Here is a 20,131-nt window from a genome sequence, read left to right as displayed (position 1 = left end):
GATACCCACTGAGGAAGAAACCATTCATGGCATTTCCAATACTTAACTCATTCACACAGAAACACCTAAAGAGTTTAATGATGTGATTTTTCAAACTATCAATTACATCACAGCAAAGGTAAGAGAGGCAGACATAAGGACCATGTTCATTCACCCTTAACATATATCACATCTGTATGTGATAGCGAAGGGCCATATGATATGTATCATATAATATCAATACGAAGGCTTACCAACAGTGAGCTTAAATTGACATTTACTATTAGAGGCTGACAGTGACTAATTTACTTCTATCATCAGAGAAATTATTTCAGTAGCAAACACTCACATTACTTTTTAGTGTGGCCAATTTCTGTGCGTTAAACTCTGTACGTTGAAAACTTCAAATGGCGGGGCAGATTCACAAATAAAACATAGGTCCTAGAAGTAGAAAGTGTAATAGGAACACACAGAAGAGAAGATGTAGAAACATTTATTTTTCTACATTCACTTTAAATGCCTGTAGTTCAGGAATTAGAAGATGATACTAATCTCTGAACATGACAACGTGCACACCACAGCACAGAATAAAAAGGGTTGTTAATGGTCTTTGAGCTTGCTGACCAACCTGTTGTCTACCTCACACATTCAGAAGGGGAGATTAAGAAATTATGGCAAATTATTTTTAATTTACTCTCAATGCTGCAACTTCATTATAGGTGGCAAAACCTGTGGCTTTAAGAGGATAGACTCCTCAAACTGGGCTTCTTACAAGAAGCTAAAAAACTCACATCAGATCTGGAAAATCTGAAGTGTCTAGTATATAGCTAAGCAGCTTTAGTAGCTGCCATTTCTCCTCTTCTTTTGCGAGAGCATCATCCAATCCCAAAATAGTACATTCTGATTGCTTCCCTCAGTGTTTCTAAATATTCTGCAAAAATCAACTCAACACCACAAAGAAATTTTAGACAAAAACAATCTACACGGAAATGCTCTTGACCTTTAAGTTTAATAGCAAACCTCATATCATTGAGGATTGACCAAAGGACTTTTATCAGGTCACCACACAAAACAATCCCTAATGATGAAAGAGTATTTCATCAAATATAAATCTACTTCTGCTAATTTTTTAGGTGGCCATAGAACATGATGCAGCTCTTGACATTTGATGAAAGCAACAATATCTACTTTCATCAAAAGTAAGTTTCTTCTGCAGACTGTTAAGAGCTTTGTTCTACATCTTCATCCCTTCTCCTCACCTTTCCGCAGGCTCCAACTATCCACAATTTTGAGGGCTTTTAAGTGTTTCTCAGTTGAAGAGGAGAATTTTCACATCAATTAAATACATGCAAAACTGTAGCAGAGAAATTTTAAACCACTAACTGTGCAAACCTTGTTGCCTAGACTCCATACAGCTATGAAACTCCTTTGAGTTTTAAATTGTAGTTACTTCTTGTAAGAATCTACAGGCATAGCTGGTTTTCAAAAGGCTCTTTCAAGTTAAGCACTGCTCCTTCCTGCTGTTGCTACAAAAGCATATTTTGATGAAGGAGTTGGGAAAGGAAAGAAGGCACAAAACCCCAAACACGATTCTTTAAAACTAAGGTACTTTTGTAAACACAATATACAAAGTGGCATTTCTGATTCAGGGGAATACTACAGCAGAACCTTCACCTTTGAAGGCATTTCAGACACCTGAAATGATCCAATTATAGCTTATACTTGCTCATCAGTATTTACTACTGTAAGACTTTATTAAAAATAACACGTAACAGTAAGAAAAATCTCCTCATATTTAATAGATAACAAAGATGAAAATTAACCTGCAATTAGTCATGTGAAAGAGTCTTGCAACATCTGTCAAAGAAAATCCTTACTAGACTTTAAATTTCTCCTTGGGCTGTTGGCAATTCTAATGCTTATTTCAAAATGCCCCTTTTAAAAAAATAAAAAGAAAAAAGAAAAAACCCGTAATATTAGCAATAGTCTAGAATAATCAAAGATGTTTCAAAACAAATAAGGATATCAACTGAAACACCAAAGGATTTATTTTCTTACGTAACTTGTTCTTAAAAACAAATGGTAACAGACTCCAAAAGCAACCAACACTTTCAGATGCCAGATTAAACATATCTGGAAATCTGTTTAGTGGACTGGTGTTTCACATTTAATGAAAACAACAACAACCACCACCACCATCACCCACACATTCCGCAGAACTGAACACCAAAAAATTACTTGACACTTTAAAAATGTCAAACAGGAAGACAAAAACTTACTTGTAGTTATTATTCTAGCATATAAAAAAAAAATGAAGTGCAGTTATCACTCTAGAATCTATGCTAGTTTTGAGAAAAAAACTGTCACAGGTTTTTTTAAGTAAGAAATGCTCCGAGTTGCATACTTCTTCCTTGAATTATTTTTTTTATTCACATCAGTGTTGAACCTCACTGCATTCATCTGTTTTCTGAGTAGAAACTGTGTCTTTTCATATAGCACTTGGCTTGTTTACACATTTCCTCCCTCTTCCACTCAGTTGTTTCACTGTCCCCACTGTTCTTTTACTGCTATTAGCAACGGTACATGCACTTTATAGACAAAATACTACTCACAATCTATGTTTATCACTGGGAATAGCATATGACCTTACCATGAAAAAAAGCTTTGCACTGGTTTGGTTCAGAACACCAATCGAATTCCAAATCACAGTATCTGTCCTTCCTCTCTCAAGCACAGTGAGTAAAGCCATTTCCCAAACCAACGTGCCCACCAACTGCTAATGATGGAAGAGGAGGGACGTGGAGCAATTACAGGGAAAGGAGCCAGTGCAGGCCCAGACAGCATGCTAAAAAAACCAGGCCCAAAGAAGAACAGAAAAGGGAACAAGTGATGCAATTCTATTCCCCAGAAAAAACTTCTGCTACTACCTATAATTTTTTTTTATATCCCCCCAGGAAACAGCTCTGAATGGTACAAAGCACCACAGTTACATCCTGCCCAATTTCTAGGCCGGGATAGTAATTGCTTTATTACCATCATTCACAAGACTCTGTTGGTTTAAAAAGCCTTCTCCCTCCTACCAGAGGAAAGGAAAATCAGAAATACACATCAGAAATGCATATGCACTAAATTTTTTTTTAAATCAAGCTAATGTCTCGAACATCACTGTAGCCTCTGTACCTTTAATACGTCCAATCTTTTTTTCAGTCAAAAGTAAAATATTAAAGCTGTACAGCACCCACATTTTACAGAAACTACTAATCAGATTAAAGACTTAGGAAGACAGCCTTCCCTCAGAACACCACCAGGGAATGGAATATTATTGTTCTTGTGCTCTAGGACCATGCATACATTAATGAAGTATTTTGAAAGAAGACAAAACCCATAATTTGATATGCATATCTAGCAAGATATAAGGATAATTCCTATTCATAAACCAGCCACATACACTTTATTATGTGAAATCTGACAAATGTTTAAAGTCATGAAACATCATTATATTGTGTGCCATTTAAATAAAAATCCACTAATAAAGACATATATTTATCTCATTCGTTATATGATTCAAAATAGCATACTTGGTATATACTAGTGCAACAAATGTGCGCACCAGATATGTCCTCTCATAAAGCTGATTATATGCTTTTAGATAGCGCTCAAATACCTTGTGTCTGGTACTGCAATATGTTTAGTACATCTTAAGAAAACCTATGTCTAATCTTTCCTTCATGGCCCCTCATGGTTTTGGGCAGATAATTTTGTCCTTATTCTAATTACCTTGTTCAACTAGGAGCAAGACAGTCCCTTACCTATGAAATATCAAAGTAGCATAGCACAGACTGACACCAAGGTGAGAAAGCACTGATGGAAGCCACTGAATTACAGCCCTGAAGAGAACACACAACGTGATGTGCGGTACTGCAATTCTGTAAGCGACCTCCTCAACACCCTAATCTGGTTATCAACAGATAAAGACAGAAATGCATTATCCCCTCCAAGGAACAAGAAATCCAGAGCAAGGAACGGTTCCTGACTGGTTTTCCTCAGCAGCCTCAGAACACAACTTGCAGGTCAAACACAGACCTAAATTCACCAAAGTATGTGAAATGTCTTTAAGACTGAGATAGTGCATGCCTTCCCACTGGCACGCATTCAGTACAGTAGAAGTCACAGTCCCAATTGTTTGCTGGGCCACAAACACAGTACTGTTATTTTTCCTGTACATTCTTCCAACAAAATATTGGAGAGCTTGAGACAGTTAACATGGGGGCAAACAGAAAATCTGGCTCTTTCCTTTAATCTTTACTTGACAAATCAGATTAAGATTCAAATGTTAAGCACCACGTTTTATTTACATTTCTGCTTGTGCGCAAGAAAACAAAAAAAATCCAAAAAGTTACAATAAGCCAGTGTCTTGCATTCAAGATGAAATGTTGAAATCACCACCTCTATATAGCATTTCCAAACATAGTCTGTGCAATTCTGTAACATACCTATGCTGATTGAGCAAACCAAAGCAAATGAATTATTAAAAAAAAAAAAATCTGTTCTCTGAAGTATCTGCACAACACCTTCCAGAAAATCAGCATAGTCTCACAAATAATAAGTTAAACATACATACTGGCCACAACAAAGCGACGTTTTGTCAAGAAAAGACATTTCTCAAAGGCTACAGAATCACTAACCTTAAAACAGATTGTTTCTTCTATGTAGCATATATTCGGAGAATGTACAGGATATTTGCAAAACAAAAGACCGTGGCAAAACCTACATTAAATTCAGAAAAAAAGATCCAAAAGTTTTCTTAATAGTAACTAAGGTTTTGTTTTCCCTAACGGTTTCATAACACAATGTCAGAAGACTGAATTCCTTGTAAATGTGGTAAGCAGTAGTTTTGAGAGACCAACAGCTACATAATCATCCTACACACTGTTAATTGTATCTGGCATTATTGCTCAAAGCTCCTACACAGAATGTCAGCTGACTGCCTGAACAGTACTTTGTTCTTAGTGCCTTTGTTAATGACGAATTAAATTATACCAAAGAGAGTTCCACAACCAACCTCACTTTATAAACCTCAACCATTACAGAGCCACAAAAATCCTATGGCTTTGCCTAGGGAATACAGTTATTTCTTAACACGCTACAACTTGCATCCTTAATCTGCAAAAGTTCCCACAATCCATGTTTACACCATGGAGAACTGTGTCGCTTCACATGAAGGAAACAAAGATGAAGAAAAACATGTCTAGAAAAAAAAAATCTCAACAATAAAGAGCTTACTAAATGTTCAGTTCTACAAACACCACAATTTCCCTCGCATCCTGCAGATGGCAAACAAAAATACAAACATCAGAGAACTGCACGAGTTTTTTTTTAACTATACAGTCCAGCCTTAATTTCGCTGCTCTGGTCACAGTGATTATCTCTCTCAGTCTCTAACATCAAAGAACTAGGTGAAAAACATACATTTAAGGATGCCTTAAGAAAGGGTCTTTCTTGGGACTTTTACTACTGATGTTCTAGCAAATTCAGATAAAAGATTCACCTTAATCTAAGTATGTGACCTTCGTAAGACCGTCTTCCTTAATGTTATTTAAAATTATATATATAATCATTTGCAAAAGCAGAGCCCTCCTACTACATTCTCAAACTTACGGCAAGTCCAATGAACACTTCTCAAGTTTCTCTGAAAATAATAATGCATATATAGAAAGTCATCAATATTAAGCTCAAAGAACCTGGCAGTCATGCAAAAACAAGAGATGTGATAAAGATGAAACATATGTCCAGTTTTTAATCAAAACACAACAAAGTAGTCTGTACTGCTTTACTGACCTACTTTCAATTGGTTTGTGTAACAAAACACTGTGCAGTGAAGGAACCGTAGTAACATCTCATGTCTTTATTAAATATTTATTCCTAGCCCTAGAAGCAAGGCAATTCTTTTACAGCTACACTGAATTACTGTGAGTTTCTTCACAAAACAGCACAAATTAACATACACTTGTTTACAAAGCAGTATAGTAAATTCAGTCTTATCTAACAGAGCTGGCTAACACCAGTAACACCGAGACAAGAGGAGGTAAACAGACTGCCAACATAAAAATGCGGAGCGGAAACTGCCAGCGTCGTAAATAATTAGGACCACAGACCGTCCCGTAAATCCACGCATGGTTAAAATTTAAAAAAGAACCAGAGCTCAGCGCCCAAAGCACCCTCCAGCTGCAGGTACCACCCGGGATACACCGGGATAAGAGGTCCACCCGCCACACAGGAGGCTGAACACACTTAACTACGGCCAAACCTTCCCTTGGGAGGCGGAAGAAGAGGCGCGGAGCCCGGCGGCCCGCTCTTCCCCTTACCGGAGGGCATCGCCCGGTCCCGGCGGGCCCCTCCGGCCACGGAGCGCCCCGACCGACCTGCGCGCCCCTCGCCGGCGACACGGCACCGCTCCCCGGGCCGCCCCGCGCTTCCACAGGGCTACGACCCCCCCCGCGCCGCCCTGCCGCCGGCCGGGGCAGCGGCGGTCCCCGGAGGCGCGAAACTCACCGTCCCCCACGGCCATCATACCGCGGCGGTAGCGCGGCGGCTGCCGGCTCCCTACCGCAACAGTCGCCGCCCCGCTTCAAAATAGCAGTCCCGCCTCACGCGGGAAACCCCCTCCCGAGCCGCCGCCGCGCCTGGCCCGCCCCGGCCCCGTCTCACCGGGGACTTTTACTGCGCTCCTTCCCGCTCCCCCGCCGGTCACGTGCCCCGCGGGGTGTTCCTCCACCCCCCTCCCGCCCGCCCCGGCAAGCGGGGGAGCGCAGGCCCACCCGTCAGGGCCCTGAGGTGACATGTCACCCCGGGCGGGGGGACGTTCTCCCCCACGAAAAACGATGCAAGACCCTCACTGCTTTCTGCAACGCTGCCTCGATTAAGGAGAGGCCTCCCACGAAAAAGAAATCCACCAAAAAAAAAAAAACCAAAACAAAACCCAGAGGAAGCAGAAGATGGCTTGTTGAAGAAAGGTGCTCTCTGAGGAGAGTATTTGGACATACCCTCAAAACTTGAAGAGAAATGGCTTTTTAAAGCATGCATGCAACAGATGCTGGGCAGCATTTTGCAGTGGTATGGAAATTACAACAAAAACCGACCCAAAACCTGAACTTCTGCTTACAGAAGTTATTCCCAAACAGAAGTTTATTCCCAAACCAATAATCCAATAAAGTAAAAAAAAAGAGAAAAAAAATCCAATGTACTCTGTCCTGCCTGAGAAGTTTAAAATGCAGACGGACACACAACTGTAACTCATGCAGAACTGCCCAGTGCCTGTAAAATGCGCATTTTTGTAATTCAAAAACTCAGGGAAGTTCCTTAAAAAACAGTGGAAGCATCACTCTGCTAAGGCCCTTTCCTTCCAAATAGGTTTGACCTGACCGCTACACTTCACTGGCCAGTATATTTTGCTATTTAGAATTATAAACCAGCAAGAATAAGAGCTGAAATTTAAAACAATGTGACTACATTCTGACCATTCACATTGAGCAAGCAAAAGAAATGTATGTAGCTCCAAACGCTGTAAAATAATCATGGCAACTATCATCCATTTCCATATTTCCCAAACGATATACATTCATACTGTGCCACACTGGTGAGCTCTGTCAAGAGTATGTCGTCATTGTCTCCATAGTAACTATATTTCCAAAAAGAAAACAGCAAAGGGGAATAAAAAACAAGAGCGTAATGTGGAAAAACAGATACACACTTGTGCTATGGACTTTTATTTGGCGCCCCCCCCGCCTTTTTTTTTTTTTTTTTTAAGGAGAACATGTACTTCTACTGCATCTTTATCACCCATAACACAGCTCCTCCACAGCTGTGATACTTGCATCACTGTATCCTACCTGTCACATTTTACGTTTGTAAAGGAACACTACAAGGCATACGATTAAAAAGGGAAAATTGCACGGGTTGAATAGAGATGTACTATTTATATTCAGCTCAAATCATTCTGTCTGCTGAGTAGAGAGCTCAACATTATTATTTTCCCTACTTTTCTTTTAGTTCCCCATCTCAAAATTTACACTACTACCCAACAGAGGAGTCTGTTTAAATTCTCTTAGAGAAAACAGTATTTACAAATCTCAGGCAGCAGAAACAACCGCTTTTGCAGCTTTGAGATTGGCTGCTAGTTCTGTTTCCATAGAAATGAACATTCATTTGCTGAAAAATGGGGAGGTGCTTTAAAGAACCTTCTGCAGTTTGCAGGGATACACATATTTCTGGTGGAGTAAAAGGGCAAAACTAGCAGTACACATAAGATTTTTGCTTAACAGGCAAACATCCTGATACGATTCTCTTAATGTGCAACATCATTATGAATGTAAACAAACCCAAAGGCTTTCATAGCAGCTATCATTCACATAATTCACATTAAAGAAATGATGTCTGTTTTTACCATCCACATCTGAGGGCAAGGGAAGATGGGGGGAAGGGGAGAAAATAATTAAAAAAAAAAAAAAAGAAATCAAAGGTCAGTTGGAGAGGCAACTTAGCAATGTGATACTGTTTAAGCCTGTAAGTCATCCTCATCAAGCAAAAGCAGTAAGAATTTTGCCCAGTCCCCTTGTTAGACATGGGGCCTTCTCATCTGTTGGCTTTTGAAACTCCTTGCCACATCCTGCCCCAATTATTCCATCCATACTTGTTTCAATATGCTTTTCACCTCGTCTACCCTTCAAGAGGATCTGTGAGTCCCTAACAGTAACTTGTTATCCTCCTCCTCTTTCTAGTTTCATCAGGGATCAGATTCAATAAAGGAAGATGGTAACATAAGGCTAAAGGGACTGTTCACACTACGTCCACTCTAACATAGTCACGGGGATAATAAGATACTAAATCTACCAAATCTACCAGTGTGCACAAGATTGCCATTACGGTATCTTTTCCTCTCCTCCCTGTATTTCTCCCACATACCTAAGGATACCAATACAATATTTTTAAGACCTGTCATGTGTTTAATCATGCTAGTACTTTTTTAAAAAAATATATCTTTGTTTTGATTATTAAAACATTATGAAAGACATTCTTGTATTCAGATTGTTTAAAGCTGCGAGTTTTGAGGTTTTTATTCCTTTTTTTTTTTTTTGCATCCTAAGTACATGCTGAATAAAGAGACTGAACAACCGACACTAGTATTATTTGATAAAAAAAATTCCTAAGTCACATCTCTAGATTCTCAGAAATGAGGTCAACACAAACACAACAAAGATTTACTACCACAGCAGTGTCACTCAGGACTATGAAGAAGCTGACGTCTTCCACGGTTGTATTATCAAGCCCTTCCCTATCCATCACACACTGAAGAGAACCCTCATTAGTACAGTTAACTTCTTTGGGAAACTCAACTTGGCAAAAAGCCACTCCTTTTGCTGGTAAAAAGGTCCACTACAGAGCTGCACCAGCCTAATTATATTAAAGCCTGTTGAACAGTTTTTCTGCCCCCTCCCCTCCATCTTTGGAAACATAACCCTCTTCCCCCTTCGCTTCCCAAACCCTACTCCAAAATACCCAACTGTAACAGATGTATTTAGACATTAAAATTTGGCCTTTACCCAGGTAAAGATGTTTGATAAAGCTCCTAAAGAAAAGTTGTTAACAAGGCTACAGGAATTCAACAGTAACTTTCATTCTACACGTGCAACCAGTAAATACAAATTATTCTTCAGAGAATAATGAAGGACAAGGCCAAGATAAAGCACTAACAGTGGAAGAGTATCTTTTCAATAACATTAAAAAAAATTGTCTAGATGAATACAACAGATAAACTAGGTTCAAGGAAAAATACTGAAACCAACGTATCAGAGGGATTTTCTCTCTATGGTACCAAAACAGAATCATAGCAACTTTTGCATAGAAAATGCCACCTACAAGACAAAATAAATGGTTTATACTGCTGTAGACCAGCTTTAATATCTGCACTTTGCAGGCGAGATAAAAATGGCTTAAAGAAAAACAAACTTAATCAACTCTCTTAAAACAGACAAAAAGCTCACAAGTGCTATGTATACTAGTCCAACAATATTGTATTTATATTTTCATATATATTTAAATTATTTCAATGCATTTATATTCCCTCAAATAACCTTCTCTGTTCTCCTGAGAACTACCAACAGAAGAAAATATGTGTAAAATACATCTTTGAACTTCTCAAACCTATGCAGTAGTATTAACTTCAAATGCAGTAGATAATGGTTTAGCCTTCCACAATGAGTAAATTTACCATATAACAGAACACTTATGTAAAACACTTCTCCCCAAAATTAATAAGTTTTCTTTGTGGTTGTTTTTATGTATTAATCCTTACAAATCTATTTTTGTATTCTGTAAGTGTTCAAGAATAGCAATGTTTTATTTCAAAGCAGAATGAAGCATAGAAACTTACTACCTCAAAGAAAAGGTTGTAAAAACACATTCCTTTGAACCTACAGTCTCTTCTGTTTTCACACTAACAAGAAAAGGACGAGAATATTTAAAATTAAAAGGTCTATTTGAGTACATTAACAAATCATATGCATTCCTCAAAATATTTCTACTCTTGCATAGTTACACTTTTTAGATCGAGCAGAGCCCCCTTTTCAGTCAGCATAGTTGCTTTGAAAGGAAAAACAACATCAGAAAACCCTCTCCTATAAAACAAGATTTACCAATTCCTTGCAGAAGACAGACAATGAAGCTTTCAAAAACAACTATATTAAAGCCACTGACACAACACCTCCCTTGTGCTGTTCTGTAACATTTTTTTTCTTAAATTATAGATTTAAATAAGAAAGAATGATGGTTTTGCTCTTTTGTACTATAAAATACTATATCAGGAATGCAGTAGGAAGCAACAAGGATTCTCTGCACAACAGATTTTCTTTTCATGAAATACACCAAAAATAAAGAGCTCAAATTCAGTACAGATAAGAGTCTTAACTTTCAACATTTAAGTGTCTTTGAATGCTGCAGTCACCTATTTCTATAATTTAAAACTCCACGTACTATAATCATTATTCATCATTTTAACTGAGAAGAAATCAAACACATCCATCACTAAATTACCATTTTCTTTTAGAAACATACTGAAAGATCGGATATAGATTCATCTCATCTTTTTTCCCATGCACAAATACTTTGCAGCATTCTTTTATCCTCTACTGAGCAGACATGTAACTTATTAAAGATTCACTGCTTGTTTCCATGCAGTTTCAACACCTTTTCCAATTGTATTCTGACTGCAGTTCAGCAAATACTCTCAGTAATACAGTATAAAAGTTTCACTGTCTCATTTTCTTAGTATTTACATGTTTCTAGTCATTCAACTCACAGTTATAATACTAGTGTTCAAATAATTATTCTGTATTAATCTAAAGCTGATTATAAATATATGATCTTTCATACTCACCACTGACGCTACTTAAAATCATATTTCCAGAGTTTCTTACTTCATCAAATTTTGCAAAGATTGTTTGCAACCTGTAAAGTACAACAACGAAAAAATATTTTTACATTTCTGAAATCCCCCTGGACACTGGTGAAAACAGAAATCCATTTATTATCATATACAAAGCAGTAGTACAGAATATACAAGGGATTAAGAGTATCAAGAAACAACTTAAGCTAGTTGAGCATCTTCACACAAATGCACAGAAAACCAAGTCAACTTAGCAAAGAACAAAACTATCATTATTAGCGTGATTAAAAATAACTAAAATTCTCAAGTTCAGTTTCAGTTATAGAATATATTGAGTTCAGATGACTGTGATATTACTCTATTTATACACAACAATAAAAAGCAACAATTTGAACTATGGAATGCTCATGTGGGAGAAAAAATAGGGATTACTATTTAATTTGTTCTGCGACAATTACTAATCTTCCTCAAAATTTTTGCTCCTCAAAATTTCCTCAGTTTTTTTATGAAAATACTTTTGTAGTAGTAAGCACTTCCACAGCAAAAAAAAAAAAAACCCGAACTTTTTTCTAAGCTTAAGGTACACTAAACACTTTAGTTATGTTCAACACACACACCACTGATTTAAATTCTCACAAGAGAAAACACACTGCAAGTGCTTAGCTACAGCTAAGTAGTAAAAAAAAAAAAAAACCCACACAAAAAAAACCCCACCAAAAACCCCACCAACCCCAAAACCCACCAAAAAACTCTACATCTGCATTCTAGTCCCACAAGGTAGAAAATGCTATTCAAGCAAGAAAGCTGGCAAAACACTTAAAACAGCCATTTCCCATCACTTCTGCAGAAACTCAATACAGCAGTGGAAGTATCTCACAGAAAGAACGTGACCCACACACTAGCAATAGATTTGTACTGACATAATACACTGTTCAGCTGCAAACAATTGAGAACATTTTCTTACCTTTCTCCAAAGACTTTCCTGCATTTTAGACTACTCAGAATACGGTAATATCTAACATGCATGTGAATTTTTAGCTACAAGACTAGCAGGACTGTTTCCTGACCTTAAACGCACAGTTATGAACTACAAATCACACGAGAGTCTGCAACTCTCCAAACAGGAAAAGTTCAGCTACAGTTCCAGTACTAGAGACTACGTTACCAATTCAAAGTTTGCTAAAAGAGCAAATACTGAAAAGGCTTTGTTTACAACTCACAGTCCCAACTATTGTAAGACAAACCAAGAAAAATGGATAAGAACAGTGCTTGGGTATGAAAATTCTCACAATACATAAAGGAGCAAAGTCAAGGACTCACAAAGATTTAACCTGAACATTTCCTTAAGCACACAACACTTTTTACTCAATGATCCATGTAGAGAGGCTGTGCACAGTGAGAGTGCACTGACACACTGAATATCCCTTTCATTCACTGGTACCTCATTTATCTCATAATGAAGAATGTGATAAAATCATGAAATGCAGCCAGGCAACGGTATAAAAAACCTGAGCCTTCCCCCCCAACTTTCCAATGTTTTAGGACTCTCACAATGCATTATCTTTACTTTCCAAATACTTCAAAGCAATCTGCTACAGAGCAAATTTGTCCTGGATTTAACAGGCCCACAAGAAGAACTACGCAGATTTAGCTGAGAATTCCACAAAAAGGCCTATCCTACTGCAAACATCTAAAAAAACCAAAACCAAAAAACCCCTTAATCATGTAAGTCAATAACCCATAACACAAACCAGCAGTTGTTCTACCATCTCAACTTATTTCAAAACTATTTGTAGCTCAGTAGCAGTTTGCCTGATCTTCCCCTAATGTACTTGTCAGTCTTCTCTCTGGAACCTTTTATCCTCTCCCTTTTGGATCACCATTCCATTTACAACCATTGCAGCCACAGCAAAATGTCTGAAATGGCAGCAATTCACAACTGTCAGACCACACCGCCTTAATAATACTAAATCTCAGTCTTTTAATGAAAAGGTCAGTTTGTAAACCAAAGGAAGTTTATACCGAAATGGGGTTTTTTTTGCACTTAGACTTGAAAAAGTAAAACTACAGTTGTGATACGACATGCTTTTCGGGTACTAGCATTTACTAATGACACATGGAATCCCATTAACATGCTATGTGCTTTCAAATGTACAAAGTGAGAAGTTCACCCAAGAATCAATACACATAGTAATGCATTATGCCATCTTGCTTTCGTAAAAGGAAGTTAATGCATTTGCTTCATATGTACCATAGGAAGTATTTCTACTGTTTACCAGTGATTGCAAGTTGCCCTCAATGCTGCTGGATTCCATACGAAACACTGCATTAACAGTTCACCCAGTTAATGAGGAGGACTTAACACTACATCTGAAAGGCTGAAACTGTTATCCTGAGAGAAACTGAAAATGAAGACTAGAGAGATTAACAGATTTCCTTTAAAATTTCACTTTATTCTTATATCCTGTTAGGCTGATGTTATGCATTTGGCACACATTTTTTAAAGAATTCAAAAGAAAAACATATTTCCTGCTCTTTCGAACTTAGTTTTCAAAAATGTTTTCCTGAGTGTTTTAAACAGAAAAGAAAAATGAAATGCTTCCTTATAAATACATTATAATAATACACACATTGCCTCTCGGTCTGGGCAAAATATCTGATAAAGTACTAACTATGAACATTAAAAAATGGGTTTGTCAGCACTGGACGCTATGCAGTCAGTGGTGCAGGCTGGAGAACAACACAGTACTGCTGCTCCTAAAGCTTTCAAAGCATGTCCTTATGACCAGAGGTATGCTTTATAGTATTTTGTTGTAATCAGAAAAAAAAAAAAATCCAGTAAAACACAGCTGACAAAATGGTCAAGCACTACTGTAGATGCAACCCTCTCTTTAGTACAGCTTACAGGAACTGTAACTACTACTTTGCAAAGACTCACAACATTTTATTCCTCCCTCTCCTCCCACCCAGCTCTTCATGCTACCCTCTTCTCATATTTCTTCACACAGCCACAGGCAGCAAGGCAGTATGGGCTAAGATCTCTAAAATTATTGCAACCACGGTCAATTTAAGAATATTTACAGGAGTTCAGCTCCTGGCAAAAGAGATCCTGGCCAAGAGGAATCCAAGAAAGTTTACAGGACTAGGTGAAGACTGGTTTCACCATCAGCAATGAGGAATGTTCTTTGAAAAGAGCAGCATTATTACTCCTTTATCTCACATCTGCAAGCCCAAGTCTGGATATGACATGCATAATCAATCAGTGAAGTCATCAGACAATCGAAATAGTATGTCACCAGTGAATAGAAATATTATCTTCTTTCTCCAAAATGCACAGACAGGTGTTCTGCAACTTCATATATGGAAGGAAAAATCCCCATTGATGAAAAACCCATGTTCAGGACAGCAGGCCACTTCTGCATGGGCTGGAGAACAGTTGCTGTCTCAGTGAACGAACGAATGTATGAGGTTGCAGCACTTATAATGGGGGCTCCTGGCAACCTACTAAACCCTCTCATACGGCAGGTGACAGGTATCTATCAAAGGATTAACAAATTATGGTGATTACGTTCAATGAGAGGAAAACATATCCGTCTAAGACACAGCTTGAGCTGACATGCACGCACATGGAAACGCAGATGCTAGCAAAGAACATGCACTACACTTCTAGACTGAAAAGCTGTTGTTTATGACCATGCTTGATGGAGTTCAACTGTTTGCTTGACAGGCAGAGGAGGATACCTAAAAGTTTGGACCCTGTGATGAAGAGGCAAAAAAGCACCACTCCCCTGTCAATAGCAGAAGGATAAAGAAGAAGAAAGGGTGGTAACCAGTCTGTTCTTCATGTCCAAAGTGAGTCTAAAGCAGGAAATGGCCCATATGAAACCTTCCACTTATTTCCGCCCCCCTAAAAAAAAGGATCTCGCACAGACATGTGTCCACATCTGGACACACAGATTGACCTCATCTAAAACACGAACTAGACAGATAAGTAGAATGTGCGTACCACATTAAATGCGGTATTCAGAAATGCATACTGCAAAATGTTTTAACCTTTCAGGATATAAACTTGTGGCCCTAGACATAAGCACTAAACAAATAACTGGTTTTAGACATTTATGTTTCTCAAGTAACAGCGGGAAAAGTTGTCAGATGACTTCCTGAAAGATCTTAAAAAGCTTTTAACACTCAGACTAAGCAACTGCTATCCAGAGCCACATATACTATTTCCATTCAGGGAAGATCAGCCACACAGATTCTGTAACAAATTCAATCTGGCCCATATAAAGCAACACCTGTTCACCATTCTTGGCTCACAGAACAAGAAATATAAAAATCCACTTTCAGTATTCACAAATGTATTAACACTAATACTTACAGGCCCGATACCAAAGACTGTCCAACTTCTTTGGCAGCAACTTTAATTAAAGGGCAAACAACATCCAAATTTCCAACCACTGAGTTGATACTGATTTTTCTGAAAAAGGAATGTGCTTCAGGCAAAAAGCACGATATTATTCTGAGATTTGTAAGTTGAAAAATAACAAATAGAAAGAGTAACTCACTGATTTTATTTATCAACAAACTCACAAATTAATCTCTGTAAAGAATAAAAATGCACTGATGAAAAATACAGTAGTAGCAGGTAGAGTTGAACTACAAAAGTAAGATCCCATCTTCTTTTATGGGTCCAATATCCTTCTCTAGAAAATCCAGTATTTTTCAAAAAGGCAAACCTACTAGGTGCAGATTACAAAACCTTTTAAGCCTACTATTATTAAATCACTAAATACATTTGGCTTTATGTAGACACAACATGTATATACCATTTGCATATTTAAGGAAGTTGAACAATTTCTGAAAACAATGCTTGATTAACTTTCCTGCCTTCCTTTCAGCAGACATGAGCTCTTATTTTCAGTGCTTTGGGGCAGAGCGCATTCAAGCAGCAACACACAGATCTCTAATGTGTCATTTGTTACGTAAACTAAACAAGCGTACATTCTGTTAAATCACATGTGCACCAGATACTGAAGTAATAGGGGTTTCTGCTAATATCTATATTTACACACAATTTTTAATGCCCTGTCATACCGTGAAGGAGCTGCAGTGCAGTTCTTTAAGGCTGAACTCAACAACTGAAAGCAGCCGTGTCTGAACTACAGATTATCTGTAATACTTAAACCTACCCAGACACACAAATACGAACACAGATTCTCCTCAAAACAATGATACGATGATGCTCTACACGAAAGGGGTTTTTTCCACAGATCATAGCTCCTGCATAACCACATGAAACTTCTAATGCATCTAAGCAAAGGGAAAATTTCCAACAGGCACTGGGGAAGAAATGCCTTAAATTACATCTGCCTCTGAAGGAACAAGGCTGAGCTACCATAGAGCCAACCTGTCTTTCCTGAGCTTTGTCAACTGCCTTGTTCCTTGTGCAAAGGAGTACGAAGAGACTACAGGAACTCTGCTTTCTGTCAGCGATGGATGGGACAGAGACTAGTAGCCTCATGCTCAACTCAAATCGTAACTCCCCCCTTCATCCTGACCTGAAAACTACTGCAGAGGACACAGCACCAACACTCAGCTCATGTATTATTTTACACTAGCCTTGACTGTCAGGTGCAAAACTGTTGAGATTCAATGGCAACAACCCATTTAACATGCACCAAGTAGAGCCCTGCTTCTTTATGTAAGTGCAAATGGTACAACTATGCTTGCTTTCAGATCAGGGGAATTTTGTATTCAACTGAGACAGAAGAAATAACAATTTGGCACCTACTGCAACTAAATTAGAAGCTGTTGATTGCCCTGAGGATACAAAGCTCTGATGGTGTTTAATCCTATTTGGATCCCAAGATTTACTCAGTTTGTATCACATGGAAATGTGAACAGGATGAGTGCTGAACCTAAACTTAGGGTCAGACCCAACATTCATAGCACAAACAAAGGCTGTTGTTACCTGCACTCTTCCGCTCTCATTCCCTGTTCCAAAAGATGTCCAAGACCCTATCTTAATGCAAGAAGGATATTCTCCTGTATGTTCCAATTATCTGCTACAACTCAATTTTTTGAATTGTAGTAATAATATGGCTTAAACTTCTGTGGTAACCATATAGTCTCATAATAGTCTAAAACTGTGACAGCCATTAAATAGAAGAAAATATGTACAACTTCCCATTCCCACAAGCAGGGTCAGCTTTTGTCCAAACAGGCTGAACTCTGCCTGGAATGTGAAACAATAAATTCAACACCATTCTCCTGTGACATTTTGATACCTTATAAAATCATTAAAAACTAGGGCTAATAGTTTTTTAGAAGGGTCTGATGAGGCACAGTATCCATTCTGATATTCTCTCTGACACCATGCAGTAGATACATTCAGCATTATCAAAACCAAGAAGTGAGATGAAGACTCACAGTAAAGTGGTATGTTAATTGATAAGGGGTCAACACATTTTTAAAAGTGTAAACTGTTTTAATAAAGAATTTGAAAGATTTTATTATATAAACAGTGTTGCCCACTAAGTACAATTTCAGGCTCTGTCTAGCTTTCTTAATTAAACAAATCCTTACCAAGGTAGCAACAAAACAATGGCTACTTCTATTTCATATAAACTAATCTACACACAACACAGACCAGCCTTTAAAGATTGGAATTGCTTTTCAGAAAGAGAAAGGACCGATGAAGCAAGCATTGTCAAAACTTCCTTGCACCTTTTGCAAGAAACATCCAGTGTCCTGTAATGGCATGTGTAACAGTCAGACTGATGAACACTCCTTCCAAATACTCCCTTCTCATTGAACCCCAGAATTGCAACTTCAGGATTGGGAAGTAGTTATTTTGAAAAGCACCCCTCTCTCATCTAGCTGTAGCCCATTAGCAAACATCTAGGGTGGAATGGATTGGTCTGATGTAATTTGCAAGAAGCAAGGGAAGACAATTTTTCCATTACAACTATCTTCAAGGAAGATAGTGGATTCGCCATACTTTCATTGCACACTCACACATGTACACACACACTTGTTCTCTCTCACACACGCGCAATACGTGAAAAGTACTGATTCAAGTACTTCAGCTGAGACTCTTCTACACTGAGGCTAAACAGCAACTCTAGAATAAGGAACAAGACGTATATACTCATGTATTTTCTGATTATTTCCCCACTGCACTCCATATCTGTTTACTTAATTTTGAAACATTTTTGTACTACTGTCCAGTTCTCAGCTGCTCTTAAAGTCAGGAGATTTTAACTAGCGAATGCAAAACTGCTTTTCATCATACACCTGTATGCCTCTTCCAAGCAGAAAAAGACAACAGCAAAAGAAAGTCAGGAACACTAGTAACATCACGATGGAAGCAAAACTAACTAGAAGGTAAAATCAAAACTGTAATAATTTTAAAACAAAGTTATAAATGAGTTTAAAGTTCTGATAAAGAACAGTAACACAAAATGACTCAGGATTACAAAATCAGAACAGCTAACTCACCTGCCAGGAGGAATTCCTCTCTTTGTAAGATCTATTCGTACTTTCTCTCCCACATGTCTATAAACCTCTACAATGGCTAGTATGGCAGCATCTCTCACCTGTGAACACAGTTTAAATTGTTAATTTCAGGGTTACAGAAACCAAAACAACAGTCACTGACAATCCACTAATCTTACAGTTTCTATTGACCTGCATGCCAACTCATTTCACGAAACAGTTGAAACAGTGAGGGTGGAAGGGAAAGGAAATACAACTGTTATTTCAAGATGATATTTGTTCCAAGTTAGAGCATCTCCAGATGGTAAATGAAAAACCCTAGAAATAACAGCTCTAGAGGGAATTTCTGGGATTGACATAAGAAGAATATTGGGGGGGGGGAAGTGCTTTATTTAGGACTCTATCACAGTAGGCAATATTTCCAAAAGCTAGTCCCTGCACTCAGCCTTGACACTTCCTCTTGCTTTCCTCTGTTTCTACATGCAGTGAGGCCCTTCTGGAAAACTAAGGACCTGACTGCCCACAAGAGCAGGCCAAAGTGATCAGTTTTTTGTTTGCTTCCTTCAAGAGGAATTACATGGCATCACATAAGCACAAGATAGGGGAGGAGGAAGGAACAGTTAGAGCAAGGAGACAGAGTGCCTCTTTAAAAATTTTAAACCATAGTCACCACAATAAAAACTGCCAAAAATGCATGTTAGTAAATGCCATTATTCTCTACAAAGAATTACTGGAATGGCTTTAGTATTGTTCTTTTTAACAGTTTGAAATAACCCACAATTCCTTTATCAAGATATGAACTACATCTTCACTAATGATCAACAAGACAAATTCTTAACAGATTTTCTCTAGAACAGAACAATGCTACGCTATACAGAGGAGACAAGAATTTTGCTGCACCCAGAAAATAAGCATGAAGACCTATCCGGTTTATCTGCCCATCTCCTCCCCTTGCTACCTTCTTCCTTACTGTATTATTAGTCTTTTCTCTCAGACAGAACTCCAGATAAATCAAGAGAGATCTTATCCATTTACATTTGAAGGTTTTCTGAAGTTCAGATGTCACCGTTATGAACTACATCTTGATTTTCGCTGCAGATGTTTTTGCTTAATTAACTGATTTAGCTACAGTCCTTGCATGTGCTCAAATGCCATTTGGGTTCTATTTAGGAAATTATTACACATGATAATGTTATCCTTAGCAAATTTGGCAGA

General features: G+C 38.1%; 1 protein-coding gene across 37 annotated transcripts in view; it reads right to left on the bottom strand.

Moving 5' to 3' along the window:
* The window catches only part of CLASP2 (cytoplasmic linker associated protein 2), a 152,412-nt gene that overhangs the window by 100,426 nt on the left and 31,855 nt on the right, over positions 1-20,131 (bottom strand). For 36 of the 37 annotated variants that reach the window (XM_069810159.1, XM_069810031.1, XM_069810047.1 and 33 more), the window contains 2 exons: positions 18,920-19,017; positions 11,411-11,481 (listed from right to left, as the gene is read on the bottom strand). In XM_069810159.1, the coding sequence (XP_069666260.1) occupies positions 11,411-11,481; positions 18,920-19,017 (169 nt within the window). Of the gene's footprint in view, positions 1-6,531; positions 6,676-11,410; positions 11,482-18,919; positions 19,018-20,131 lie in introns of those variants that run through there. The other variant, XM_069810272.1, reaches the window with a different exon arrangement.

Source organism: Haliaeetus albicilla, chromosome 2, assembly GCF_947461875.1.
Source record: "Haliaeetus albicilla chromosome 2, bHalAlb1.1, whole genome shotgun sequence".
Lineage (NCBI taxonomy): Eukaryota > Metazoa > Chordata > Aves > Accipitriformes > Accipitridae > Haliaeetus > Haliaeetus albicilla.
The sequence above is the reverse complement of the archived record's forward strand: the minus strand, read 5'-3'. Positions and strand labels throughout refer to the sequence as shown.